At 29.7% G+C, this 21,366-nt stretch overlaps 3 protein-coding genes and 1 pseudogene across 3 annotated transcripts; 1 reads left to right on the plus strand and 3 right to left on the minus strand.

Annotated features, from left to right (window-relative positions):
* Window positions 1–7,653: 7,653 nt before the first annotated feature.
* On the minus strand, window positions 7,654–8,924 carry LOC124930074 (LOB domain-containing protein 27-like). Its single transcript, XM_047470443.1, has 2 exons — window positions 8,215–8,924; window positions 7,654–8,014 (listed from the first exon to the last, which is right to left on the minus strand). Exons 1-2 carry the CDS (start codon window positions 8,922–8,924, stop codon window positions 7,654–7,656), a joined length of 1,071 nt encoding a protein of 356 aa, XP_047326399.1.
* A 90-nt stretch (window positions 8,925–9,014) lies between these two features.
* Window positions 9,015–15,041, plus strand: LOC124930085 (annotated as a pseudogene).
* A 2,063-nt stretch (window positions 15,042–17,104) lies between these two features.
* Window positions 17,105–17,548, minus strand: LOC124922175 (E3 ubiquitin-protein ligase AIRP2-like). The gene is made up of 2 exons (XM_047462911.1): window positions 17,425–17,548; window positions 17,105–17,319 (listed from the first exon to the last, which is right to left on the minus strand). The coding sequence occupies exons 1-2, from the start codon at window positions 17,516–17,518 to the stop codon at window positions 17,186–17,188; spliced, it is 228 nt and encodes a 75-aa protein (XP_047318867.1). The 5' UTR covers window positions 17,519–17,548; the 3' UTR covers window positions 17,105–17,185.
* Window positions 17,549–17,570: 22 nt separating this feature from the next.
* LOC124930094 (protein NRT1/ PTR FAMILY 2.13-like) lies at window positions 17,571–21,233 on the minus strand. The gene is made up of 5 exons (XM_047470458.1): window positions 21,062–21,233; window positions 20,726–20,943; window positions 19,468–19,979; window positions 18,313–19,329; window positions 17,571–17,712 (listed from the first exon to the last, which is right to left on the minus strand). The coding sequence occupies exons 1-5, from the start codon at window positions 21,231–21,233 to the stop codon at window positions 17,571–17,573; spliced, it is 2,061 nt and encodes a 686-aa protein (XP_047326414.1).
* Window positions 21,234–21,366: the final 133 nt, after the last annotated feature.

The following is a 21,366-nucleotide window of genomic DNA, read 5'->3' on the forward strand; positions in this document are numbered from 1 at the left end:
TTTAATTTTGGCTTATTTGAATTGTTTTCAAATAATTCCTTATCACATTACATTTTATTTTTTAATTTGACAAGTTTTTTCAAATAATTCACTTTCTCATCAAATATTCTAACTAACCCAGATCATTAAACTCTTTTATTTACCTTGGGGATAGCTTAATGTTTATATATATATTAGTAATTAATTATTGGTGGTAGACCATGTATTATTCAAGGAAGACAATGAAAGGTTCAGATGCATTTATCTTATTAGTTCATTGCATTATAGTAAGATGCGCATAGCCTCTCATAGGTAATGTACGTTTATTTAATTTATGAATAATTTAATATATATGTTCAATGAGTATATATACATATTAAATAAAGGAATTCAAATATTATATTATAATTTATTTATTTATTTTATATATTTAATATGGTATATTGAAAAGGTAATGAATAATATAAAGAAGGCTTGAAAAGCGTATGCGGAAAGGAAACCATACAACCATTGTAGCAACATCGAGCATAATGAGTGACGAACTTACAGAGGAGCTGAAGCAGGATTCATTGATCCTCGGTGTTTTAGCATTTTTGTTTGTTATAGATGTTTGTGTTTGAAAGTAGTTAAGTCATTTTACAAATAATATATGTGAGTGACTTTTAATATCTCATTAATTGTATCTTGATAATTTATGATATATTATAGAACCGTTTTAATTTGTTTTCATCATTTGCTTCAATTTCACAACAATAATAGATTAATAAAATACTATTTTTGTATTCTTCAACTTTTAATTAACCTAGGATGGCCCCCAATTATATATGCATGCGTAATGAGAATGATTTTAGTCAAACATATGACAAAGATTTTGTAGTCAGGATTGTCATCAAGTTGCCTAGTGTCCTTATAAACTTGCATAATATAAAATGATAAGAAGACACCATTCTATTAATCAAAAACCACAAAACATAAAAATAAGAAAAAAAAAATCCAATCACATGATTTGAATATATCAAAACTTGTTGAGGTGGACACCAAGAGCTCGTTTGATCTGTTTTTTTTTTTAAATTTTATTTATAAATTCTCTCAATCATATCATTATCATTCTAAATTTCTAACAACTAAATCACTTATTACATCAACTAAAATACTCTTATTTTATCCTTAAAAAAATTCTATTTTAAAATATAAAAGAACATTATAGTAATTTAACAAATAAAAAACGTTTTCATCAATAATTTTTTATTTTTTTTTACAAAATCCTAAAAAATACTCAAATAAACTAACTATTACAAGCCCCAAAGCTCCGGGTAATGTAATGTGGTATTTGATTTGAATATACATTCCGTTTCTTTTGAATGACAGTGTGATTAATGTTTAGTATTTTTTTTTTTTTTGACGAGTTTCTCATTTTGATTGTAAATTTGTAATCGACTTTTGTCATTTATGTGGATTTGTTTTGTTAATATATTTTCTTTGGTGATTTTAAAATTTGTTAAAGTGTATATTAATGAAATTAATTAGTTAAACCAAGAATTAGGAGAATATAATAAACTAACATGTATCTCGTGTATTTGCACGAATAATAATATAAAAAATCGTAAAAAAAATATTACGATAAAAGTATTTATGGGCGGGTCAACCCACAATCCGACCCAAGTATTCATTTACTCTCACATATATATCTAAATTAATCACAACTTTCGACCCGGCAATCCGGACACTTTAAAAATTAAGCATCATTATATATAATTATATATATATATATATAGATTAGTTAGTTAAAAAGTTAAACTTATATTGTTAAAATGTCCCGCGTTTAGGAGTGTTCAATATTTGGTCTGAACCGAATATCCAACCGAATTCGAATTCACCGAATTCGAATTTCATTTTCGGTTTTCGAATCGAATTTCGAACCAATTTGAATTCAAATACGGTTTTCGAATTGGTTTTCGAGTTTGGGTTTCAACTCGAAAACCAAACCGAAAACCAAATTCATTTTTTATTAATTATTTTTATATTTTATATTATTTATTTTTCCAAACTTAGATTAAGAAAAAGTTCAAAATAATCAAATTATGATAAAAGAAAAAGAAAATAAAAGCATCAGTGGTCTAGTGGTAGAATAATACTCTGCCACGGTATAAACCCGAGTTTGATTCCTGGCTGGTTCAATTTATTTTGAGTTATGCTAGTTCCAAAAATTAAAAAAAAACGAATTCGGTTTGAATTCGAAATTCGAACCGAATATCAAATTCGAATTCGGTTCGGTTTAGTTAAAATTTATTCGAATTCGGTTCGGTTTTTGAATTGACTAAAAAAAATTCGAATAAACCGAACCGAGGAACTCGAATAACCCGAAAACCGAACCGACGAACACCCCTACCCGCGTTCATCAAATTTGGTGTTGAATGTAAACTAACTATAAAGTGTTATTAGCCTAGTTTGTTAAATTTTTGTACTTGTTTTGTTAGGTTGCAAGTTCGAACTATACCTATAGTATTTTTAATTTTTATTTATAACCGTTTTAAGTTTATGGGCGGGTTAACCCACAATCCGACTCAATTATCCATTTACTCTCACATATATATCCAAATTAACCACAATTTTCGACCTGACAATCCGAACACTTTAAAAATTAAGCATAATTATATATATATATATTTGATTATTGGAACAACACTATTTTTTTTTGTCAGGAAGTCTTTGAGAATAGTTTTTTTTTTATATTTTTATTAAAAACATTCTTCACATTTTTTTAATCCACAAATCACTCCATTATTAATTAAAATATTAAAATATATTAAATTATTTTTATAATTTAAATATAAAAGAACATTCAACAAATTAAATAAGTTATTTTTTATTATATAATTTCTTTTAAAAAATCAATAAAAAAAATTCAAATAACCCATCATAATCAACACCATTTTATTTTGAAGAGTTCTGAATCTATATATTAAGAATCTTGTCTACAATAAATCCCAAAAATATGGACCAATGAAATAATTATATTCTTTAAAAATTAAAGTTTAATATCAAATTAAACAATTAATATTTCAGAATTTGTGATCTTAAAAGCATATTAGATAATGTCATCGATATCTATATATGATCTAGAAAACTATTTGGAATTTCGAAAGAGGGTGTAATTATAATAAAAGGCAATGATCATATAATAATTTTGAAATATATGGTTAGTTGATACATATCTTAATTTCTTTATATATAGATGTGAAAATGCAATGTGAATTTAATCCAGTCAACCTCCTCTTTTGCGTACACACGTATCAAGAATCGTTGAATTTTCTTGGTTTGACTTGGACTTGGAAAGGTGGACTTGGACCTGGCTAAGGGATGATGACAACACAATAAATTGAACCAAATATTTATTTTGTACCTAGTCAAATTGAAGTTGACTATAAAAATAACTTAAAACTATTACATTTTTTTTTATATATGGTCTTTACTTTTGGTTATAAAATAAATATACAAATGATGGGACACAAAAAGAGTACAACTGCAGAATTCATAAAGAAAGCACATTTTTGATAAATTTAATTTGATCATAATATATTGGTTATGAGTTTTTTTTTTGGATAAATTTAATTTGATCATACTATACAGGTTATGAGTTGTTTTTGGATAAATTTAATTTAGTCATGTTATATTGGTTATATATACTCAATCAGCAACCTCCAATATAATAAGTAAAAACAACCAACTAAACAAAATCAAGTAAAAAAACATTAATATAATAATAAGGGCAAATTATCTGGGCGGCCCTCGAATTATTCCGATCGCTCACTTTTAGCCCTCAAATTATTTTTTAAAACAAATCGCCCCCTCAACTTTTAGAAAGGTCACCAATGGCCCTTTCTAAACATAACGGTTTAAGCTTAAAATATTTTTTTTTTTATATATTATCTTTAATCTTATTTTTTATATTTTTATATATATATAATTATTAAATCGCTTATATATTATATTATATATATATCTTTTATTTTTATTATTATTATTATTATTAATTTTTATATTTATATAATTATTAAATCTCTTATATATATATATATATATATATATATATATTTATATCTATAAAACAAAGTTTAAAAATAATTTGTATGTATTATCTTTAATTATTAATCATTAATTATATATATATATATATAAATTTATATAATTTATAAATTATATATTTTAAAAAATAATTTTAAGGTTAAAAGTAATGATAATCTTCCAATAAATATATATATATATATATATATAAAAAAGTAAATAATATATATAAGAGATTTAATAATTATATAAATATAAAAATTAAAGATATATATATATAATATTATATATAAGCGATTTAATAATTATATATATATAAATATAAAAAATAAGATTAAAGATAATATATAAAAAAAAAAATTAAGTTTAAACCATGTTTAACCAAAAAGTTGACGGAAGGGCCATTGATGACCTTTCTAAAAGTTGAAAGGACGATTTGTTTCAAAAAATAATTTAAGGACTAAAAGTGAGCGATCGGAGTAATTCGAGGGCCGCTCATGTAATTTGCCCTAATAACAATTTAAAACAAAATTTCATATTAAACCTTAAAATTAATTAGTTGACATATATGTAAAATTTATTAGTTAATCACATCATTAATTAATATATTATGAGTGTGAATATTCGGTCATACTAGTCAATTATAGTCAATCAAGATCCTACATTTGACCTATAACTAATTAGAGGTGTTCAATATTTGATTTGAACCGAATATCCGACCGAATTCGAATTTCATTTTCGGTTTTTGAATCAAATTTTAAACCAATTCAAATTCAAATACGGTTTTCAAATTAATTTTCGAGTTTGGGTTTCAACTCAAAAACAACACCGGATTCATTTTTTATTATTTACTATTCCAAACTTAGCTTAAGAAAAAGTTCAAAATAATCAAATTAAAATATATTGAATTTAAGATTTAATAATAAAAGAAAAAAAGAAACAAAAGCACTAGTGGTCTAGTGGTAGAATAGTACTCTGCCACGGTACAGACTCAGGTTTGACTGGTCAATTTATTTTGAGTTATGCTAGTTCCAAAAAACGAATTCGATTTGGATTCGAAGTTCGAACCGAATATCAAATTTGAATTCGGTTCGGTTTAATTAAAATTTATTCAAATTCGGTTCGGTTTTCGAATTGGCTAAAGAAAATAAAAATTCGAATAAACCGAACCGAGAAACTCGAATAACTCGAAAACCGAACCGATGAATACCCTATAACTAACTGATTAGATACTTTTCGATTGATATTGGGTTGATATAACGGTTGGACGGTTCAAATCAGTATGAATATGTTCATCCTTAGTTTTTGATATCTTAACCTATTATGATAGCTTAAATGAAAAGAATGTTGTTTAAAAAATCAAAAGTATAAATTGAAGTTAATACTCAATCAAGGCCTACATTTTTTGGTTCATATTAAGTCGGTATAATGGTAAAAAAATTCGGATGGTTTGAATATTCACCCTAGTCTTTGATATATTAACCTATAAGGATAGATTAAAAACCAAGGTATAATAATGAGTGTAGATCAATATAGCTCTGATATCATCTCCACTATCCATCAATTTTCTAACCAACAAATTAATATTATAATCTTCACTAATAAAAACAATATAAGCATAAATTTGTTAATTTAAGTTTATGTAGGAGAGAACAAATATTATTCGATTACCACTCATAATATTTTAAGTTAAAATATGAGTCAAGATAGAATGTGCATTTTACATTCATAAATTTAAATAAATAAATCCATTTTAAATGAACGCATTTCTTATTTATATGTTTTTCTCTTCCATGAAAAAATGTACACGGCATTATAAATGCATTATAAATATGTTAAATTTCGATTCTCATTATAAAAAAAATCAATATTTTTCTTTTGAACAAAAGAAACAAATAAATATAGTCTCACATGTGACCTTTCATGTTAATAAAAATTATCATATTTATTGTTAGTTTAGTAATTGATGCAACAATAATTGTAAAATGAATGTGAAGAAAAATAATCTTGCAAATCAAATTCACAAAATGTAAAGGTATGAATAAATGTTTATCATGTTATTATTTGTTCTAATTGATTATAATAAAATTAGTTAAAAATTACATTTGTTTTTACCTTTTGCAATTAAACAAATCAACCAAAAAAATCTTAGGTATGACTCCTATTTTAATGGAGGACGTTTTAAATGAGAATAAAAAAAAAACTGTTACATTTATTCTCTAAAAAAATAATAAATTTCAACTAAACATGACTTTAAAAAGTTTAACTTGTAAAGAGAACATGTTTAAGAAGTTTGTACCAGTGACTTGTAAATATAGGGATGTGAATATTCAAATTTGTGATTACGAAGACATAAATTATTTATTAAATATCGCTTTCCTTTAGATCACAACTTCTCATCCAAAATAAATTGCCAACTTCATATTTCCCCATTTTCAAGGCTTACCAATCTCAAATAAAATGATACCTCATATTTGTGTTTGTTTCTAGCTATCCAAAGTTTGGATTATCAAAAAAAATTATGTTTAATTTTCATTAAAAATAACTTAAGTTGAAATGATAGAAAGATTGTTGGTTCTTTTTCGTATTAAAATGGGTGCATCTTAAAATAATAAAAAAAATAAACAAAAGGACTTAAGTTTATAAGACAGTTTTATAATATGAGACATTTATCATACATTATTTATTTATTAGGGTAGTTGGGAGCATCTTAGACTCCTTTTCTTCCTCTTTACTGATATAAGGTTTGTATTTTATTTTGAAGGTTCTGTTATCGATGGGTCCGGTCCGGTCCGAAGTTTGGGACAGGTGAAAAACATATTCTTATTTTTTATTTATCTTGAAATATATCATAATTTTGTATTTAATATAGTATAATTTGTTAAATGTTTTAACATTACTATAAAAATAACGGATTGAAATCTGGTCTCTCCTCTCTGTTTTTTTATTTTTATTTGATGATTTTTTTTTAAAGAATGTAATCTTGTTTTAACAATAACTTCTTTAAAAAAAATTTAAACTATTTGCATATATAATTTTAAAAATTACAATATTATATTTTTCAAGAAATTTTATATATATTACAAAAGCAATTCAATTTTAGAAATAAAAAATTAATAAAATCCTATAAGCAAAACAAAAGTTGAAAATTGAAGAATATGGTTGAAGCAGAACATCATATATTTACTGTTTTAAAAATAAATAAAATAGGAACAACACTAAGAATAAAAATGGAATAATTAATATTAAAACTAAATCACCGATATTTGGTATCATTATCATTTCACTTGTAATATGTTAAATGTATTTTTTTTTCTCATTAATTAATTCCAATATGTATGTACCACTTAGTTTACATGGATGAAATAGAACTAAAATAAATTAACCATTGATACATTAATAATAGTTATAAATTCAATATTCAAACAAGTTACAAAAAAGAAATACAATTCAAAAACTGAAATAAAAGCTCTTAGTCAAGATAAAAAGGCTTGTTTACAAAAGATGATCAAGAAGCTTACCCTCTCCAGTTAGGCTAATGGATACCTAATCCTTCCTTAATTAATTATGTGCCCTTAAACATTTCCCAGTCCAGTCCGGATCATTCATTCATTGTCTTTGGTGATGGTGAGGGTGAGGGTGAGGGTGAGGGTGAGGATTAGGATTAGGGTTAGGGTTAGGGTTAAACTGGAACACTTGATTAACTTCATTATTGACCGTCGTCGTCGTTATAGGATGAAATTGGAACACTTGATTAATTTCATTATTGACCGTTGTAGGATGAAGTTGGAACACTTCATTGACCTCAATATTATTGACCGTTGTAGGATGAAACTGGTACCCTTGATGATTGGCTTCATTGTTGGTCATTGGAGGATACCCTTGATGATTGACTTCATTGTAATTGGTCATTGGAGGAGGATGAAATTGGTAGACTTCATTGGCTTCATAATTATTGATGAGATTTTCCCTATAGATTTCATGTTATATATAATTGAATTAAGCTAAAAAAATATATTCATTAATTAATTAGATAAAGATTGTATGCATGTAACTTAATAATTCCATAATCTAGAAATTAATAACAAACAAATATCATGAATCATATGAAAACACATATATATCGTGATAAAAAGAATAACATAAAATTGATCCGTGTTAATTACTTACCTTGTTTCAAAAGTATTCGCAGCATATTGGCCAAAGAATCCTTGATCATGGACAACAACATTTTCATGGGATTGAGTACTATTCCCCCCATGATTTTCCAATATCTGATATAATTCTTGCCCTTCTTGAAAACCTGTTATTTGGGATTGCATGACAATATTATTAGGGTTGAACTGACCATTACAATTCGGTGGTGGTGGTAGTGGCGGTGGCGATGGCTCCCACAATTGTTGTTGCTCATTCACAATTTCTTCTATCGAACTATTAGTATAGACCCCAAAACCGTTGTTGTTGTTGTTGTTGGGGGTTTGAAACTGCATCTGCGACATGAAAACATCTTGGTTTTGGTTTTGGTTTTGGTTTTTGAAGCGATTTAACGCATTGTTTACTAAACGAATCTCTTCGTCCAACATATGGTTGTTTATTCTCAAATGATTGAGAAGATAGACACAACCTTCTTCGGGGTTATTTTTTCGAGCTTGGCATTCGTAGACGATAGATCTAGCAGCACTGTCTTTTTGTTGCGGTAAGGGAAGGATACTTAGTATCCTGGTTAAACTACTTACGCCATATAAACTGTGGACCAATGCGAAAATTTCTTGCTCATCGGAAGGGAAATACGGGGCAAGCGGACAATTTGGTGCACATTTGCGCCGCTGAAATTTGCAAACTGCGCAGGCATTTCTTGTGCATTCTTTTACTGTCGACATAATTTGCTTTGCGCAAACAATGCTAGTAATTGGGATAATTCAGATCACCAAGGAAGGAATGAAAGGAGGAGAAAATAACTCTCTAAGAAGATGGATGGATTGTATTCAAGTTTTATTCAAGATTTGTAAAGACCTATTCTTTATGAATCAAGATTTTGATTTTACAAGTCCTATTCTTTAGTTTATTTTTAATACTTATGACGAATCATAAAAAAAAAAAAAAAAAATGTACCCAATGAGATATGGTTATTTTATATAAATTAAAAATATTTTTAGAGATAGATTTGAAGAAATCTAATGAATGGACTTTTATTTATTTATATATTTTTTAGCAACAGAAAAATTTAATATAAACTTTTGAATTCACACTTATTTTATCAAACCCTCTTAGTATTAAAGATTTCTATTTTCTTCATTTTTATTTCAGATTTGTTATGTTTTTATATAAACTTATTATATTAATAAAAAACAATCAATTGTTAATTGATTTTATAATTTAATTTGATTTTTTAGAGTTAAAAGGTTAATAAAAAAAATCAGCTATTAAGAAAATATAATAATAAATTATTCTAAAATTCAATATTTTGAAAGGAAAAATGAAAGTAAAAGAACAAATTGAAAGAAAATAATCAGTTAGAAAATTCTGAAAAAATAAATAAATAAAAGAACTAATTAAAATATATATTTGAAAAGAATTAGAAATTAAAAGAAATCATTTAAAAAAAAAAGTAGATAAACTAAATTAATAAATACAGTAACAATTAAATTTAAAGCAAATACGCTAATTAGTCAACACTTAGACTCCCCTACCTAAATTTATTATTAATGTTTTTCTTATTGCAATATTTTCTTTAATTAAAAAAATTATAACGAATTCTATTTATTTGAGTTATTATAGAGAATGTTTATTATTAATTTTATTTTCATAACAATTAACATATTAAAAACAAAAGTTATCTTAAGAGTCCTTTGAACTTTTCTCATTCGGAAGAATATTACTAAGTTATCTATTTAATTGTATAATAATAATAATAATACTTCTTTCTTAATAATTTAATAAATAATAAAATGCTAAATTTTAGTTGAAAATAAATCTTTTTTATGTGTTAAAACTTCTAATGGATTGACCTTGACTGCTTTATCCAAGGTCTGGTTGGACTTACCCAGAGTCCATTTTACTAATATGACCCATTTATAAATATTTGTTTTGTTCTTATTTATCACATGCAATTCAATTATTTATGAAAAAAGAAAATATTATTTGATAGGCTGGTTGGATTTAAGTTATTTAATTTAAATAATTTTTTTTGGTGTAAAATTATTTAGTAAAATAGTATTAATACTTAGTAAAAAATATTTAAAAAGAAAAGAATAGAAGATAGTAATTTTTTTTTGTTAATAAGTTATTGATTTAATTGATGATTAGATATAAGGCTGCAAATGTTAGTTCAGTTTGATTAATTATTTGTTAGTTCGACTCAAACTCGAGCTTAAATAAGATTTTGACTATTTACTTACAAATTCAATGTTATTTCAAATTAAATTAAAATTATTTTTAAATTAAATATCAAACTTTCATATTTATTCAACATTTAAAATATTATATTTTAAAATTAAAATATTAAAAACGTAAAAATAAATTTAGATGTTTTGAAATTGAGCATAGCTAGACAAGGTTACTTGAATCTTCTTCTCTCTTGACTTTTGATGCGCCAAATGCGGCTGATGAACAACTAAGAGCAAGCCATAGCCTTACCTATCTCCAGAATCCATAGTTTCCTTCTTCCCAAGAACGAGTATCTCAATTTCTCATCACCCGAGCAAGTAAGTAAGCTTCGTCACTATAATCTTCCTTCCCCCCGTTGTCTCTCTCTTAACCGTTTTGTGCTAGGGAAATGGAGAGCTTTTGGTGGTCGTTGGTGGCGGGGCCGCCGGAATATTTGGAGCAATTAAGGCTAAATCATTAGCCCCTAATCTGAAAGTGACTGTTATTGAGAAAGAAAACCCTCGTCCAAGGTATCATTTTTATAAGTATTTAGTTAAGATTACAGCCGTATTATAAATAATGTATATCAACTGGCGTGGGAATTCTCGTACTAGGTTAAAATTTCAGGTGGGGGTCGATGCAATGTAACAAATGGGCATTGTTTTGATAACTGGGTAAGTGAGATAAGTGTGATTTTTTGGAGTTTAAGGGTATTTATTAGTCATTTCATTCCAGTTTGAAAGATCTGAGAAATTTTGTAGGCTTTGGCACAACATTATCCTAGGGGTAACAAGGAATTCAGAGGGCTTTTCTTCAAATTGCATGGTCCAAAGGATACCATGTCCTGGTTCTCCGACCATGGAGTGGAGCTCAAGGTTTTGATTTTAACTTCAATCAATCTATTCTCTCATGTGGCGGAAACACTTTTTGAAACTGAGTCTGGGTCTGAGTTTAAATTTGAATTTGGACGAGAAGTCATTACTACATTTATGAATACACGTGTAATTAAGTTTTGTCGCAGAATATTATCTTTATCTCAACTAAATCAACATTTGAATTAGATAATTGTCAATTGACAAAAATAAGTGATTATAAGGACATTGTTTGATGTTTCTTGTCCAAATTCAGCTCCAAAAAGTATTTCCAAATGGGCCAGTACTAACATTTTGGATTGTGGTGATCTAATTGTTTGCCTAAGCTATCTATAACATGCATCCTCACAAACTCCGTGGATCCAGTACTAATGAGTTATAGTTATCTTCAATACTTTCTAGGGCTCGAGTAATGGTAATCCAGTTGTTTGTTCATATTTCTGGAGATAATTATCAAAATACTGTTTTGCCTTATTAGACTGAAGATGATGAAGGGTATTTCCAGTCAGTAACAATTCATATTGATCAGTAGTGGGTTGCCTTCTTACTGAAGCAGAGAATAAAAAAGGTAAATTCTAGTTTATCAAATTACCTCAATAGTTTGGTTGTTGAAACTATATTTGAATTTGCCCTATACCCTTTGTGTATAATTAAGGCCTGATATAGACTCGAACCAGTTTTATTGCAGACTGGTAGATCTGTTACATCAGTCTCAACTGCTTCTGGTGGGAAATTCCTTGTGAAGATTGAGAAGCGAACTGCTGATCTTGTGGAATATGTCGAGGCTGATTATGTATTAACAGCCAGTGGGAGTTCCAAGCAGGTTTCCTTTTTTTCTTTAGTTGTTCAACTTTTTTGGAAACTCAGTTCAAATTTTGAAATGCATCTAGTTTTTCTGTTTCAGGCTTGGTCATTCTATTGTAGAACCTGTACCGAGCCTATTCAGTTTCAAGATTGATGATGCCAAACTTGCAGCTTTGGCTGGGCTATTATACTTGTTTTACCCTTTATTTCTTAAACGAATAATCACAAAACTGCGTTAGAAAATTCGTTGTGAGCTTAGTGTAGTTTTATTGCAAAACTTTGATGTCACTGCAACGTGTATTAGTATAGAATATAGAAGGAGAGATGAGACAAAACTGAAACCTAGTTGTTGAATATTGAATTTTAAGCGTCGAATGAGTTAAATTTTGAAAAATAAATGCTAAATATAAACCATATGGAAATACCTAAGATTTTGATAAAATGTTGAACTATTATCGGGACAGTGATGTAATTTGATTAATTTGGATGATCTTACTATATTACTGAGTTAAATCATCCATAACTTATCGAATTAAGCCTTATTTTTCAGCTTAATGTTAAGTTAAGGAATATAATTTGTTAATAGGGATTATTTATATATCTACACCCTATCTATTTATTTGATCATTCTTATCACAATTCTTGATCTATCTATTGTCATTTGATGTGTATTGTTAACTTGTAAGTTTGTATGCAATATATTGTGCTTCTGTGTTTTGCCCAGGTCACATTCCCTAAAGTCAAAGCTAGAAAATGTTGAGAAGAATATACCACATCATTCACAGGCATGCTATTGTTGCAAGTATTTTCTAGATTAAACCCATAAGAAGCCTGCAAAGTATTCGTCAATTTTGAAATTATTAGTTTTTATACAAGCCTTTTTACTATGAGACTTTGTTTTAATATCAACCCTTTTAATCTGCAACATTTAAAGGTATTTTTTCATTCAACTCTATTGACAGTTATAAAGAAAAAATATAGTTTAAAATTGTCATTTAAGAAAGACTTGTATTGAAATGGTTTTATAGTTGAAGTGATTATATTGAAAAAAGACAATAGTTTATGTTTAATGGTGGATTTCAAAATAGCTTAAAAAGGGTGTATTGAGTTTAGTCTATTTTCTAATAAGCATGTCATTAATAAAAGTATGATGGATTTTAGGTTGGACCCATGTTAATTACCCACTGGGGTTTGAGTGGACCAGCAATCCTTAAGTTATCTGCTTGGGGAGCCCGTGAGCTTTTCTTTTCAGTGCAGGATACAAAGGTAATGGATTTTCTTTATTCATGAAGTAATTGCTTGTTAGGTTTTATCACCTTGAACTGAAGAGAAGAATGTTGCAGGAACGCTGTTGATTGACTTTATTCCTGATATCTTAATTGAAGATGTGAAGTCAATTCTTGTTCAACATAAGAATCATCATGTGGTAATCTTAAATTTTGCTCTCATTTTTCTACAAATAAAAAAGAATTGTAATTTAAGAAGTTTGGAACCCTGTCTTTTTCTTGAATGAATTGAAGAATAAATGCTGAGAAATTGGGGTTTGTTTGATGTTAGGATAATCCTTGTCAAACAAGCCATAAGTATTTATCTACAGAAAATAATATGAGCTGAAAATTTTATTTTTGAAGAGAGTGGAATATTTGGATCACCAAAATACTTTCAGAAAAAATAAGGGCAATTTGAATTTTTTTTGATGATTTAGATGAATATCAGGGTTGAATTGTTGCTTAATTTGTTTATCATATAAATTCCTGTATTTCGACAATACAGAGACAAAAAGTGTTGAATTCATATCCTTCAGAGCTGGGTCTCGTGAAAAGATTCTGGAAATATATTCTTGATCGAGAGGTTCTTTTAATTCCCAATCATTTTCTTTTCGGGTTTGATATTTTTCTGCTGCTTAAAAATCCAATCTTGGAGTAATGCTTTCATCCTTATTGTTCAGGCTTTAGATGGAGAAATCTTATGGGCAAGTTTTCCAAGTAAAGCTCTACTTTCTATTGCGTCGATGCTGAAACAGTGCCCGTTTAAATTGATTGGGAAGGTGCATGCAAATCTCTATATTATTAATCATATGAATTCATCGTCTTCCTAAAGAAGTAAATTGTTTTTGTTCATTTTTTCTTGATGAAGGGCCAATACAAGGATGAATTTGTCACGGCAGGAGGTGTTCCATTGTCGGAGGTTCTTAAAACTTGAAATTTTGGATAATAATAAATTCTGGAAAATTAGCTTCCTTATTTGTACCTTCTTATGCTTAATTTTTCTTTCAGATTTCTCTTACCACAATGGAGAGCCGAATTCAGTCGCGCCTATTCTTTGCGGGAGAGGTACAGAAACTGGACCAATAAATTTTTGTATACAGATGATCTAGATTGAGCTTGTTTGATCTTTGGTTATTTGTTAAAAAATCCATTATCTCGTTGAAATTATTTCAATATTCAAATCACTTAATTCATTAACTAAAATAAATAAAAATACATTTTAGTAACTTATTAAATAAAATAATTTTTTTCTATTATCTTAATAGTTATGTTGAGTTGTTATGGTTTTGTAGGTATTGAATGTGGACGGGATAACTGGCGGTATCAATTTTCAGGTTTGTATGCCATCAAGAATTTCAATGAAAAACCATATTGTTATTCTAAGTAAATTCGTTTTGATGTTTTGTTTGTGGCTATAGAATGCATGGTCAGGAGGGTATATTGCTGGAACAACCATAGGCAATTCGTACTCAATAAATACTCTATCTGAACCAATATCGTTAAGTTGATGCAAAGAATAGAGATGAGAATATTTTTGAAGTGAGATTACATTATTGTTTTACTATGCTTAACACTACACTGAAGGAAAAATCGTATGTTTTAGATTATTGTTTATTTTGGTGCTACAAATATTTATATGCAATGTAAAACTAAGTCACATTATTGGGTTATTCGGTTTTATAAAATATATTTGTTTTGTAAAAGTGTGGTAAATCTAACTAAGATAGTAGTTTGAAAAAATAATGCCAATTAGAAAACTTGACATGCAAAAGAAAAAAGTCAAAGATCATACTAGATAAGAACACTAGATCGTATGTTTTTGTTGTTCATCGGAGCTGTAACAAAGGTTTGATTATCTCGATTCTAGGATTATTATGTACCACTTACATTCAATTGGTCACGTCGAAGAGAACAAGCATTCACAAACCTTTGAAAAAATACAGCAGAAAATCAAGAAATGTATATTGTATATTGTAGTATAACTAATGAGTCACACAAAGACCTTGTCCCAAGAGTTTGACGGCAATTTCTTGGATCAACTAGGTAATCTAACACCAATATAATATGAAGATAACAGAAGTTATGCAAAAATGCTCTATTGTGAAATCTCCTTTAGATGTAAGAAGAGGAAAATAATTACCATTGTTTACAAGTAAAATTCTGGAATGTAAGCAAACAGAGGATCATCATTGCTGAGTGTCAGAAGCAATTGAACAATCCACATGCAAGCAGCATACATCCACAGTGATAGTAATAAAAAATATCGACGGTTTAAGGCATGCAGTAAGAAGAAGAAACTAACAAATTTTAAAAAAAACAGTAAGCAAACTGATAAGAAAGTATCATATTACTCAAGCAAGAAGCATTAAGCTACATAAGTGTTATAAATATTATGGTCATTTCCATTATCTTATATCACACTTAACATTATGGAGACGTAATCTATGCATAACAAAACAATATGATCTAACCTTGCATTGTTTCTGACACAATCCATAACTTCTTCTCGATAGAAACTACGAGCTTCCTTCCTTCAAGCGCTTTAATTGCTCCCTACAAGCTCGGTCTCTTATTTGTTTATCAGTTTCCTCTAGGAGAGTGATTGCTTGAGTCTGATGGGACACCCAGAATGATGCCTATGATGTAATAAAATAGCTATTCAAGATAAGAACATAAATCCACAAATGTGTATAACTAGATATATTTATTTATGTATGTATGTATAGGCATAACCAGGTACAAATACATTGTGCAGAATTGGGACTTGACACACGTACACATGAGAAACTGATGTACATATACAAATTTAATCACAAATTAAGTACAGCCAGAAAGTTAGAAGTCATCCATAAGATTATATGGTCCTGTTTTTAACAGTAAACAGGAAAGGAATAAACACCCTAGTGATTCAGATAAAAGAAGGATCCATAACATTTTAGACGGGCCTAAAACAATTCATTTTGCATCTCTAGTGCTGCAAAAGGGCAAATTGTTCCAGCAAGAAGTGTATGTTAAAAATAATCTCCAATAGAGACATGCTTCAATAGAGAACAAGCATTCACAAACCTTTGAAAAAATACAGCAGGAAATCAAGAAATGTATATTGTAGTATATATAACTAATGAGTCACACAAAGACCTTGTCCCAAGAGTTTGACGACAATTTCTTGGATCAACTACGTAATCTAACACCAATATAATATGAAGATAACAGCACTTATGCAAAAATGATATATTGTGAAATCTCCTTTAGATTTAAGAAGAGGAAAATAATTACCATTGTTTCCAAGTAAAATTCTGGAATGTAAGCAAGCAGAGGATTATCATTGCTGAGTGTCAGAAGCAATTGAACAATCCACATGCAAGCAGCATACATCCACAGTGATAGTAATAAAAAATATCGACTGTTTGAGGCATGCAGTAAGAGCAAATAATGTATAAACATGACTTTTTCTTAATGGATTGATAAGGGAAATTACCTAAGATGAGAATCGAAAGCATCGAATAATGTATCAGGAACAACCAGAGGTAACTTCTCTATGTACATGAAAAGCCTTCTAAGATTTTCTCGAGTAACCGTAGCCATGTCAATTACTTCTTTGATATCCATGAACACCGAGAGGTCGGCTGAATTCACCCTCTTCAGACTATCGCGACAGAAAGGGCACGATTGAGATCTTGTGCTCCTGCCAATATGAGTAAAATACTATGTTTGTTCAATAAGGAACAACTTCATCTACAAACACATGGCGTGATTACAGTTAGGTAGAACAATCTTACTATTCATCTCCATACAAATTCCACATTCTTCTTCTCTTTCAATATCAACATCTCAATACAGATTCCGATCATCATCAACATCATCATCTCTTTTTCTATATCTTTCCATGCATACAGCTTTCTGTCTTTTATCTTTTGAATCAGTAACTCCTCTTTCGAGTTGTAAAAGGGAAGGGTAAATAATAGCTGAAACCAGAGATTTTCATTCATACATCAGAAATCAGAATTCAGAATTCAGAATTTAGAAAGAACGAAATCAAACAAATCATCCTAAATTTTCATATCCTTTACCATAGAATTCTCTTATACTTGCTTTCCTTTCATGAACAGACATCGTTGTAGTTCCATCAACATAAACCTGGAAGAACTTAAGAGAATTAGTCATGTCAAAACAGAGCTCACTCGTTTGTTTAAGCAAACATCAAAAACCTTATAGATTAGAATTCTGAGTAAACCGGTGCACCAGCAAGATGACAATCTGACCATTGTACAAGGAAAAGAAAAAGCTGTGCAGCAGGACTATATGACCTTCGCATCTGAACACATGCGCCATCATACTCCCTAGGATAATCAGATGCTCTGCATCTCATAATCAAAACATCATCATCAATTCATCATCATCATCATCATCATCATCTAACTAAGAACTAACTAAGAAGACGATTCAAATAGAAACTTCACAGAACCAATCGAAGATAACTATAACTCATTAGTACTGGATCCCAAAATTAAGAAAAAGTCCTGTTTATATAAACTGAAACCCAATGAAAGTTGACTTCTTCATATGAATCAAACAATGCCTAAGAGAGATATAAGATGCACAAGAGCAAATAATAATATTGTGCAAGAGCAAATATTAACAATCATCTAATACAGTCATAAACAATAGCATCGAACATGCCTACCAGCTGCTAAAGAGAAAGTAAAAGAACTCCTATATTGTTAGAATCTTGCATTAACTTGGACTCCATATGCTGCATTTACATAAAAGATATCTACTTTGACTTGAAAATGAAAATAGCTCAAACAAACTAAATGATACATGTTTCCACAGTTAAAAACAATACAAATAATAATTAAAATTTAGCTGAACTAAATCTTACCTTGAACTAGCATAAATTGTATCCCCGTTGACTGAAAACCTAAGCATAATAAATAATGACATATACAATTATCAACATAACAGAAACAACAACAGAAAGACTGCTAGGATGATGATTCTGAACAGCATCTTCCTCCACCACTAGATACTCCATGCTAGGAATGGCCTCCACTCCGTAGTCGTGACCGATATCACTGTCGATGACATTCCTCTCGTCCTGGCCGTGACTAGACTGACCCTCGATATCTGTATCACCATCAATATCTCCCTCGTCTTGGCCGTGACTAGATAGGACCTCCTCGATACCTGAAGCACCATGGATATCATCCTCGGAGTGATTCCGATACTGGTATCTTCTTGACATACCCAAATAAATGATCATATTGATAGCCTCTATGGCTGCTATCAATAGATAAAAGTAGTATATGTGGGAGTCTTCTCCTGATACCCATGTCTCGCAAGCTTCTAGAAGTCCCACCGTGATACATAAGGCCACAGCTTGACTTAGATACACCAAGGAGATCGAGTGGCTACCTACGCTCTCTGGGCATTCTTGATAAAAGAAGTTGATTTGCCCAACTACTCCTAAAGCATTACCAACGCCCATCATGATAAGCTGAGGAGTGAGCCAAAATACAGATATTGGATCCTTTGTTGATCCGCTCGACACAGCCTCTACTAATCCCGCAATCCCCATGGATAAAAATACACATGCAATGCCTGCTCCAATCCTCTGGAGGAGTGTAACACTGCCATGCAAGCATCTCAATCTACTGATCAGAAATCCCGTAATAACCCGGTCATAGACGAAGACTGTCAAAGTAGAAATCACCGTGGGAATGCTAATGAGAATTATCAACAAGAGTGATATAGATATTCCATGACAGTTCATCCAACTCAGTTGAGGGGCGATGTAGATGTACGTCAACAGCGACGGAACAAAGAAGAGGGTGGTCGGGAGAAGAAATGAAGAAATTTGAATTAATCTCTTCACTTGTTCGATCTCTTGAACGCTCCTCAACCTCCACGTATTTGCGCGTGTTCCGTCTAACTTCAAATCATCCCTCCCTACTATCGCCGCTGTATTAAGAAACCTGCAAATAAAATTTGTCACATAAGATTTTTCAGTAACATTTTTTAATATTTGAATTAATGTGAAATATCATAAAATTAAAACAACCAACAATAATGAATGAAGAATATACTTGGTAAGTTAATTAACATCGTCTTACCTCAAATAATCTGTAGGTCGGAGTGACGACGTAGTGCCTTCCCGGGGTGACAAATCGTAGTACATAACTATACTCCCCGGAAGTACCCTCAACCCACGTTTCAGCCATGCTGCCCATAAAACTTGGACTACGCCTCCGAAGACAATATTATCCGCTCTTTGTTTTGTGTGCAGATAGTATTTTTCTCCTACTAAGAAAAATACTATCGACAAAAACATCAAGAGGGTTGGTATAACGAAGCCCCCTACCCAATTACCATTGTTCTGAATATGAACAATGGCATACGAGCCCAGACCTGAGACCAGTGTCCAGGTGGCGAAGTACCAGTTAAAATACTCCCCTATGGTTCTCTTCCCAGCCCCCCTAGTTTTGCATTTAAATTGTTCCAGGCCAAATGGAAGGCAGCAGGCTCTAATCCCTCCAGAACCGATCACCAGCATAGTCAAACCCAACCAAAGAACCCATCGATCTAGCTGGGGAACCGATGCTGTCAAGACCAGGGTTATCATTCCCTGCAATCAAATTTGGAGTTAAGAAGAAAAAATGTGTTATTACTATTATCCATAGCTCTCTTTCTATCTCCCACATATACTTTATGATCAGTCTTTGAAATAAAATTTCCATTTTTTAACTCTCAAACTTGTGCGAATTCTAAGTTAACAAACTCAAATTATGATCACTAAATTGCATCTTGAATAACAAAATCTCTTTATCATGTGATGATCATGTTTTAAAATGACAAGTTAATTAACAAACTAAACCTACAATATTATCACCTTCAAATTAAGGGAGTAAATAAATGTAAAGAATGATGAAAGGCTAGTTAGCTAGCTAGCTAGCTAGCTAGATAATAGAGCTGATATTGTTACAATATAATTTTTGTCCTTAACAATTTGTGATTCTTTGTGAGTCAAGAAGGTGATATATATATAATTAACTTGATCATTTATTTTCAATTTAATTAATTAGGATATTTTGCAAGTCCGGTAAAGGTTGCAAAAGTTTAATTTTCTTTTTATATTTATAAATTATTTGAAAAATTATAATCCATTATTAATTAAATGTCAATATATATACCATTTTCCCTGTGTTACTCTCAAATTAATGTCTAGTTAGTTAGGTAATCATGCATGCATGCATGCATATATTATTAATTAATTTTATTTTATTTTATTTTATTTTAGCAAGAATACTAATGAAAATTTTCTTATTCAAAACATATGTATTAATTAATTTAATAATTTATTATATCACTTACAGTGAGGGTGAAACAGGAGCCTGCGAAAATGGTGCGGAAACGACCTAAAACTGCATCCGAAATGATGGCGCCTAGCAGGGGAGAAAAATAAGTGGATAAGCTAAATATAGTGGCCAGTCTAGTACTCCTCTCTTCATCGATGTGGCATTTATCAATCAGGAAGACTCCCAAGTTAACCCCGACCGAATACGTGGCAATTTTCTCGCATATTTCTGTACCTACAATTCAGTTAAAAAAAAGTCAATAATATTAGTTGAAAATAAACATTTAATTAAATAACTAGCTAGACTGATATAACAAAATATATAAAGAAGATATATATATATATATATATACCAAGGATGAAGATGATGGCTTTCCATCCTTGAGGCTTCTTCTCTAGCTCATCCTGATCAATGGTTATAGAATTGATTTCATCATGAGTAGTACTGTCGACACTAAAGGGATGCAAATCTGCATCATCATCCTCCTCCTCATGCCATGACCTAATCTCATCGTGATGCTCCATAGTAGTAAGGAGTAGTATAAGTAGCTAGGATCCGATGAGATGGTGATACGTACCTGCACATGCACAATTAATTAAACAATTATTGTATATAATTAATTAATGTAATTAAGCTAACTAACTAGCTAGTGTAAGG

This window comes from Impatiens glandulifera, chromosome 1 (assembly GCF_907164915.1).
Source record: "Impatiens glandulifera chromosome 1, dImpGla2.1, whole genome shotgun sequence".
NCBI classification, from domain to species: domain Eukaryota; kingdom Viridiplantae; phylum Streptophyta; class Magnoliopsida; order Ericales; family Balsaminaceae; genus Impatiens; species Impatiens glandulifera.

Coding starts and splice junctions, on each gene's coding strand:
- LOC124930074 (XM_047470443.1), bottom strand. CDS start 8,924: ATGTCGACAGTAAAAGAATGCACAAGAAATGCCTGCGCAGTTTGCAAA. Junction 8,015..8,214: donor GCGAATACTTTTGAAACAAG/GTAAGTAATTAA, acceptor TGAAATCTATAG/GGAAAATCTCATCAATAATT.
- LOC124922175 (XM_047462911.1), bottom strand. CDS start 17,518: ATGACTAATTCTCTTAAGTTCTTCCAGGTTTATGTTGATGGAACTACA. Junction 17,320..17,424: donor AAGTATAAGAGAATTCTATG/GTAAAGGATATG, acceptor CTCTGGTTTCAG/CTATTATTTACCCTTCCCTT.
- LOC124930094 (XM_047470458.1), bottom strand. CDS start 21,233: ATGGAGCATCACGATGAGATTAGGTCATGGCATGAGGAGGAGGATGAT. Junction 19,980..20,725: donor GCTCCTGTTTCACCCTCACT/GTAAGTGATATA, acceptor ATTTGATTGCAG/GGAATGATAACCCTGGTCTT. Junction 19,330..19,467: donor CGACCTACAGATTATTTGAG/GTAAGACGATGT, acceptor TTTTATTTGCAG/GTTTCTTAATACAGCGGCGA.